The 8,898-nt window shown below is 35.4% G+C and overlaps 1 protein-coding gene across 1 annotated transcript; it reads left to right on the forward strand.

The window, feature by feature from the left end:
- The first annotated feature begins 606 nt into the window (after nt 1-606).
- On the forward strand, nt 607-4,174 carry LOC100818975 (cation/H(+) antiporter 19). Its single transcript, XM_003543748.4, has 3 exons — nt 607-798; nt 1,205-2,206; nt 2,775-4,174. The coding sequence occupies exons 1-3, from the start codon at nt 607-609 to the stop codon at nt 4,020-4,022; spliced, it is 2,442 nt and encodes an 813-aa protein (XP_003543796.1). The 3' UTR covers nt 4,023-4,174.
- The last annotated feature ends 4,724 nt before the right edge of the window (nt 4,175-8,898 follow it).

The following is an 8,898-nucleotide window of genomic DNA, read 5'->3' on the forward strand; positions in this document are numbered from 1 at the left end:
TAATAACTAGATAAACCTATATTCTTAAAATATGTTTTCAACGTTTACGAATAAATTAAACCTTTCAAGATTCCCTAAAATTAAATATATAACAAATTTGTTTTATATTTTCTATTAGGACAAGACAATGCCCTGGTGTCACAAAAGTCGACAAACATGCTATAGTACTATATATAGCAAAGGAGTAAAGTCATCGAAGCTTCATTGCCTTTTCCAATCACCATCCAGCAGAATTTGCGTTAGTGTGTGTTCATAATTCATCACCAGCTTCCAATTAATGTGATACCTTCTCTTACTTTTTTTATCTGCCTCAGCTACGTACCATAATTGGCAAGTGTATTTCCGTTCTTATAAACCAAGATTTCCATTCACTTACATTACATAGCAGATATAAAGAAATGAAGCTATTGTTAATTCTGTCTACATGAATCAAGTGTTTCATTTCATAGTCTGAAATCTGAATCACATCATGTTCGGAAACACATTAAGAATAGATAAAATCACCTTTAGGATGTGAAAATTATAACTATTAGCTTCTGACAATCACATCTGAAAGGTGAAAAATCACATTCCAAACGTGAAACAAAACACGCAATCAATTGAATTATGGCGAGTCCTGATTCAAAATGTCCAGCACCAATGAAGGCCACGTCCAATGGGGCATTCCAACATGAAAATCCCTTGGATTATGCGCTTCCCCTATTAATCCTCCAGATATGTGTGGTTGTGGTCTTTACCAGATTCCTTGCATTCATTTGCAAACCTCTGAGACAACCCCGAGTAATTGCAGAGGTCATTGTAAGTTTTCTTTTCGTATTGCTAATAAGACATCATAATAAGAATTAGATTTCATGGTTTTCTTTTCTTAATGAATAAATGCCTAGCTTATTTTAAAAAATGAGCCTTTTTGAGTCACTTTTTTTGTTTTTCTCAAAATCTCCAAAATATGATCATGGCCATTTAGGTTGTGTTTGTTTGAAGAGAACAACAGTGAAAATAGAGAAAAATGAACAGTGAAGTAAAATAATGTAGGACTCACACTTTTACGTTCTTCTTTAATTTAATTTTTTTTATTTCAATTCACTTTCTTTTCATTTCTTTTCACTCTATGGAACGGATTCTTAATGTTTTCTTTTTCTTATTCTAATTCATGGAAAAATTTAATGTGGGGTCGGATGCATCTTGCATTGGAAAATAAATGCAGGGAGGAATACTACTTGGACCATCTGCAATGGGAAGGAGTGAGAAATTCCTGAACACAATTTTCCCCAAGAGAAGCTTAACTGTGCTTGAAACTGTGGCCAACATTGGTCTTCTATTCTTCTTGTTTTTGGTGGGTCTTGAGCTTGACTTGCGTTCTATACGCAAAACTGGTCACAAGGCCTTATTCATTGCTCTTTCAGGCATCACATTCCCTTTTATACTTGGCATTGGCACATCATATGCGCTTCGAGCCACCATATCGAAGAATGCTAATCCAACCTCGTTCCTTGTTTTCATGGGTGTTGCTCTCTCGATCACCGCATTCCCCGTCCTTGCGCGAATCCTCGCTGAGCTAAAACTCCTCACAACCAATGTCGGTCGCATAGCAATGTCAGCAGCTGCTATCAATGATGTTGCAGCATGGATACTACTTGCACTTGCCATAGCACTTTCTGGCTCCAACACATCCCCACTTGTTTCCTTATGGGTTATACTTTGTGCTGCTGGCTTTGTCCTCTTTGCTATGTTTGCCATAAGTCCCTTACTTGGAATGATGGCTAAGCGTTCGCCCGAGGGCGAACCGGTGCAGGAGATCTACATATGCATCACCATGACACTAGTCCTGGCTTGTGGTTTCATCACCGATACTATCGGCATTCATGCGCTCTTTGGAGCTTTTGTGGTTGGCATTGTTATGCCTAAGGATGGTCCCTTTGCAGGGGCGTTGATTGAGAAGATAGAGGACCTTGTGATGAGCCTCTTCTTGCCTCTCTATTTTGTGTCAAGTGGTTTGAAGACTGATGTGGCAAGTATAAGTGGAGCTCTTTCTTGGGGTATGCTAGTGCTTGTTATTTTCACTGCTTGCTTTGGAAAGATCATTGGCACATTCCTTGTGTCACTGTTATGTAAGGTTCCTTTTAGAGAAGCCTTGGCCCTTGGATTTCTCATGAACACTAAGGGCTTGGTGGAGCTAATTGTTCTCAACATTGGCAAGGATCGCAAGGTATCTTGTAAAATCTGATGCTCATTACTGCAAAATTATTTTTTTTGTTATAATTCTTATAAAATATGTTTGTTTTGTTTTTATCTTTAAAGTACTTTAGATGATATTTTTTTTTTCAGTATTTAAAATATTTTTTTATTATTCAAAGCGCTATCTACATTACTATTAGGATAAAAAATAAAATAAATACATTTTATAAGGACTAAAAAAAATTATAAGATCGAAAATAAATAAAAAATACTAAATTGGATGAAAGAAAAGTATATTTGAGCCTTAAAAGAATAAAAAAGAGTAAACTACACTATCCACCTCGAGGTTTCTTGAAATGACACAAACTCTTCATGCTTTTTTAACATTTACCGTACCCTATCTTGTAGGGAATACAACTTAATGTTTTTCAAAGAATTAAGAGATTAGTGTAGGAGCAGAAAAAAGAGGAATAATTTGTGTAATTTCACGAAGGCTCTCTCAGAGATGATGATTAGATAGTTTACTCTAACAAAAGCCAGAAAATCATTCAGTTTGATATTGAAACTAATCAATCATATATCTCTTGCAAAATGTGCAGGTACTAAACGACCAAGCATTTGCAATTTGTGTATTAATGGCATTGTTCACCACTTTCATCACGACCCCAATAGTGATGGCAGTGTACAAACCAGCTCGGACAGGATCACGTTACACGCATAAAACAGTTCAACGCAACGATCCTAACACCGAGCTACGAGTGTTGGCATGCTTCCATAGTACCCGCAATATTCCCACCTTGATCAATCTAATAGAGTCATCACGAGGAACCAAAAAGAGGGCAAAGCTATGTGTCTATGCAATGCACTTGATGGAGCTCTCGGAGCGACCATCAGCGATCACAATGGTTCATACGGCGCGCAACAATGGCATGCCCTTTTGGAACAAAAAGCATGACAATAGAGACCAAGTGGTGATTGCATTTCAGGCTTATGGCCATCTAAGTAGTGTCAATGTTCGCCCTATGACAGCCATATCAGCTTTCAGCAACATCCATGAAGACATTTGCACCAGTGCGCACCAAAAGAGAGCAGCAATCATATTCCTCCCATTCCACAAACACCAACGCTTCGACGGGACAATGGAGTCGGTAGGAAACTCGTTGCGCGCGATGAACGGCCTAGTTCTCAGCCATGCTCCTTGCTCAGTCGGAATCTTGGTTGATCGCGGCCTTGGTGGTACAAGCCAAGTCCAAGCCAGTGATGTGTCATACAAGGTTGTTGTAGGTTTCTTTGGTGGGCGAGACGACCGCGAAGCACTCGCCTATGGGATGAGAATGGCTGAGCATCCTGGTGTTTCAATCACTGTTGTGAAGTTTGTAGTTCCACCTGGGATGACATTGGCCTTTGGTGCCAAATTGATTGGTGTAACAGCAGACAAGGATAGAAAGGTAATTAAAGTGGCTGAAGGAACTACCACTGATGTAGAGAAACAAGAGGATGAGCACTTTTGGTCTGAGTTCTTAGGTGTGTGTTGCAAAAATGCAGAATCAATAATGTATGAGGAAAGGTTGGTAGAAAGCAAAGAAGATATTCTGACAACAATGAGGGAGATGAATAAGAGCAATCTAATTTTGGTAGGTAGAATGCCCCCGGTGGTACCTTTGGTAGACACAAGTGATTGCCCTGAACTTGGTCCTGTTGGAAGCTACTTGGCTTCTTCTGAGTTCTCCACTTCTGCATCAGTTATAGTGTTTCAGCAATACAATCCCAAAACAGATGTTTATCCATTGGTTATGGAGATTTCTGATTACTTGAACATGCCAGACACGCCACCACATTCTCCGTAGTAGAGATGCAGATATATGCCAAGGTTTTGAAAAATGGTCCTCCACTGTGATTTTGGCCTCAACGTCAAGATTTTTTTAATTATCCATGACCTAAATTTGGATTTGTCCGCGGTTTGCCACGATATCAACAAACATGATGAAACTGCATGCAACGCGACCGTGACCGATATTTAAAACCTTGGCTATATAGCATCAGTTAAAGTAGTTTCTAGAGTTACTGACTCCAAAACCTGATAAGTAATAAAAGTTATTTGGTTACATCTGGTTTACTAATTCTGGACGTTGGCTTTACAAATTAATATAACAGGTAGAGTAAGTATATGAAGTTTTGAGATGACTTGTTTGAGAATTTGAATCGTTAAAAATATGAATTCACCTTGCATCTTGAGATTCCATTTCTGCATCCAAAATTGTTTGGGCTTAAGGTGTTGCTTGCCCGGCTTACAATGATGAACAGAATCACAATTGTCATTGCATGCATGCACACACAGATGGTTCTAAATTACAGTCTTTAACTGCAATTACAGTCACAACATAAAAGCTTTTCAACCGACTGCAACCTCATTGAGACCATGGCCGCAACATAATGGTTTGTCAAGGATCACAACATAACCGTAAGATCGACTGTAACCGCAATTTAGAACCATACACACTATTTTTTCATTTGTGTACTGTTAATACAAGAGAATGGCTTTCTTTACACTTTGTCCACCTTGAGACCTTCATGTCTTCACTCTTGGCAGTCTTCTATAACTTACTATAGCAGTGAGAAATTTTCTGTAATGTGCAATGGAAATTAAATTTTTTGAATGGATAAAAGAAATAGCAGAAAGATATACACGTGGCATACATATAAAAGAAGTCCATCCAAAATTGGAAATTCATAAAAGAAGACTTGTATAGTATTTGATCCAATTAGGTTTAAAAACTCACGTCACTATTAAGAGTAATGGTGCAATAACATCTACTTTATCTGAGAGGATCTATGAAATCAGATTGCTTATTAAATAGATTGTTTATATTAATTTTGTGGGTCTTACAATTATACATAAATTTAAGAACTCTACACAAAATTTACTTTAATGCTAATGTTGCTAAGTTGAGTGTTCAAGTTAATTTTTTGGGTTCTACAATGCTTGAATCAAAAGATATGGTATATTATTTACCGTATAAGTTTGGTGAAGCGAAGTTGCTTATATAAGCAATGGTGCATGTATAAGTAAATGTATGCCATTTACTCTAATGAAAAAACAAAGGTTAAACAATGTTGCTTAGAATTTTATCTGCATATTGGATATGTTCTCAACAGTTGAAAAGTTACTCTAATTATATCAGTTATATGCTTATTAACCAGTCCATATAGCTCTTTGTTTTTTTCGTTTTCTTAAAATCCTTAGTTTTTACTATAGAACCAAACATGTATAACACATTATCTTTCTAAACACAATCATGTCTTATGGCTTGATGGAGTGACATTTATTGGAATTATAATAAATCATATAAAATATCCACTACTAAAACATGTAGATTTAACATTATACTATTAATATCGATTTTTTAAAAAATCGATGTTAAGAAAAATATGATGACATTTTTGTAAATAAGTTGAGTTAGTTTATTTAAATAACCGATATTAAAATTGTTAAGGACTTGATATTAACATCGATTATTTAACTAATCGATGTTAACTAACTCAGGTAATTAAAATTGAAGCTGTGTGTCTTTCCATTCACTCTCAGTCACTGTCATTGAGGTACATCTCTGTCACGATTCTTCGATTGTTTGTGTCATTGTGTTTTGACCTAAAATGTTGTTCACTATGTTTTGAGAGAATGATTAAATTGAGATGTGTCTAACATTCGAAATTGATTTTCTAACAACCAACTCATGATTTCACGGTGTATTTTTTTTTCATTTTCAAGAGAAAATTTAAATAATTCCTTTCATTATCTCTCACAAAATGGGCCACCATTTCTTTTTGTGTGTTTGGAATTAAGGGAATTCATCATAGAAGCTTGTTTAGGAGGAGGGTGGCAGCAATACATGAAAAGGTACGTAAGATCTCACTGTTTTTCTTCTGCTCAAAAATTAATTGACATAGTTCCACCACACGATTAATTAGTTGGGACTTCTCTAAATAATTTTAATCTTGTTCTTACAGTTTATTTAATAAATTTTGAACCTAATCCATCAGGTTTGTATGAACCCTAATTAAGCATATGTATGGTTTTAGTGGGGTTTTACAAACACCACTGCAGTACTCTGATTCTCTGAAGTTACAGTAGCATTCACATGTGGGTAGGGATAGTGAGCACTTGATGGCATGGATCCAATTAAGGACTAGGGAGATTGCATTTTGTGCCTCTTATTTGAATTTGAAACTAGGTTTAAAATATTTTCATGACATGCATTTCAAGTAATTGGTTCTTTTCAAAAAAAAAAATATAGCTTTTTGGTCCTTTTCAATTTTGGGGGGCATTGGCTTCATAGAGTGAGCTTTATTTTTGTGGATAATGGATATATGGCAGTACATCAGAACAATTGCTGCCATTGTTGTTTTTTATTTGTATGTTTTAAGACACTTATGACTTTTTATTGTTAATGTCATGAATTTTGAGTTTTTTTTTATCATTTCTCTGAATTTATATGTATGTAGTATTCATTTAATAAACTATATAAAAATCTTTAGAACAACAACTATCTGCTATCTTGCTGCAGTGTTTTTGGGATCAGTTGCTATGTGCCGCTAATTGGCATTTAAAACACTACTTACATCTTTCAAATGACAAACAGAATTATTCAGGAAGTGGGAAAAGTATCTTATGTAGAATCAAGCTTAAACCAATGAATGATGTATGAGTTCCTGTATTTGTCTTTGCTTAAACTAAGGAAAAGTATCTGATGCATCTTATTAGGAAATTTGACATGTGCAGTAAACTCAGGAAGGATGGTACAAGTTCCTGAATTTTAGACGAAGCAAGCAGATTCCAACTCAGGAAGATAGCCTTTTGGTGAATTCACCGCTTTTGGTGCCTTTCTGATGCCAGGTAAACGAAAACCCATGGTCGTATTGATTTGTGTAGAGAATGGTTTAACAGAAGTCTTGAGAATTTTGAATTTTGAACAGTTTATGATGCGAATGATTTGTGTTGGTCCTTAATGCTTGCAGCCATGAATATATATAGATAAAAAGATATGCAAAAAACCATTAATTGGGTACTTAAATTATTAGTGAAAATGGGACATCACAGATAGGAGTCATGGGACCAAATGAGAGACATGACATATGGGGTGTTGTCTTAGAGAATTTTCTTAAGAATCAACGTTGTAGATAACAGGGGTCCTACCTTCTGGATTTATGAAAAAGAAAGTGTATTAGGATCTTGAAGGGTTGTGGGGACTAGAAACTTAATTTATGCAAATTTCATGCAGTGTGCATATAATTTGACGTACAAAAAACTGTGTTTGATAATGCCTCATGATATGATCATGCATTCAGCCTAGAAGATATGCTATCAAACACCTGTAACTAGCATAGCATGTTTGATTTGTTTGTCTCAGCATGAGCCTAGAAGATATGCTAGTTCTAGCAGTGCATGAGGTTGTTGTATTTGTGGGTGCACCATGTCGGCAACTTACATGACTGAGTGTTAGGAAGTACATGTGGCAGTTTATTGTGTCATTAGACTTCCAATGTGAATGCAACTGCAACTGCAACTCTGTAGCATTAGGAAGGTTATTAAAAAATTTAAAGAAAAATGGTGGAAAGCATGTTTTACCACCAATGTGAATACACTACTATGCAACTGCAACTGCAACTACAACTCCAATGTACACTTCTATGCTAATTTTTTGCTCAATAGTAATTTATGTACTATTTGAGTATGCTTGTTTTAGATTTTTGCTGAAGATTCAACTTGCATTTGACCTGAAATGTGAATTTGGACTGAATGAGCCTGTGATATGTAGACTGAATTTTTATTCTTTTTGGGTTATGTATTGGGAGTTTTGGTCTTTTGGGTTATGTTCTGGTCTTTTTTTTTTTTATATGCACGAATTAAAAATAGGTATCAAAATTTACAATATTTGTGGATCTGATCAATCAACTGAGTGAGTTAGATACATTAATACACAAACATTTTTATTGAACAAAACTTCCTCATGCTAAATACATATATATAGTAAAAAAAAAATAGCTACAATTTGACAGAGTTCAGTTCAATTCCGGCGTGGAATGTACTTGTGAATAAAAAAGGTCTCCATCATTTGCCAATTGAAAGTTTTTGTTTTTGCACAAGTCTTTCGAAATGTTGGGTATATATTACTACTTTCTATCAACTCCAAGTCCAGAGGTTATATGATTCTTGTGATGCATGCACTAGAGGTTGTTGACTTGTAACCCGTGACTTATTTCTCTTCAATGATCATTTTCACATTTTTTTTATATATTTGGACTTGATTTTCTTCTCTAACATATGCTCTGCAAGAAGCGCGTGAGCTTTAATTTTGTAAGATTAGAGTCCCTTTCTCGCTCTTTTCTATGCATGAGAGTCATGATGATGTAAGCTACTAGCTAGATTGATATGAAGCATTACCGCAGATGTAAAAACATCATTAATATTGCATATCCCAAAAGACCAGAACTCATTAATATTACTGCAGATATGAAGCATGTATTGGGAGTTCTTTAAAGGAATCTTGCCGAAACTTCTATCTTGTTTGCTTGAATGAAGCATTACTGCACATGTAAAAACATCATTAATATTTATTGAAATTTGATAAGGTTAAATGGTGTGACAAAATTTGATTTAGTTTGCATGAATATATTAAAATTAGTTTTCATTAATTTGTTGGAAGGAATAAATTAATTGTTAGA

This window comes from Glycine max, chromosome 13 (assembly GCF_000004515.6).
Source record: "Glycine max cultivar Williams 82 chromosome 13, Glycine_max_v4.0, whole genome shotgun sequence".
NCBI lineage: Eukaryota > Viridiplantae > Streptophyta > Magnoliopsida > Fabales > Fabaceae > Glycine > Glycine max.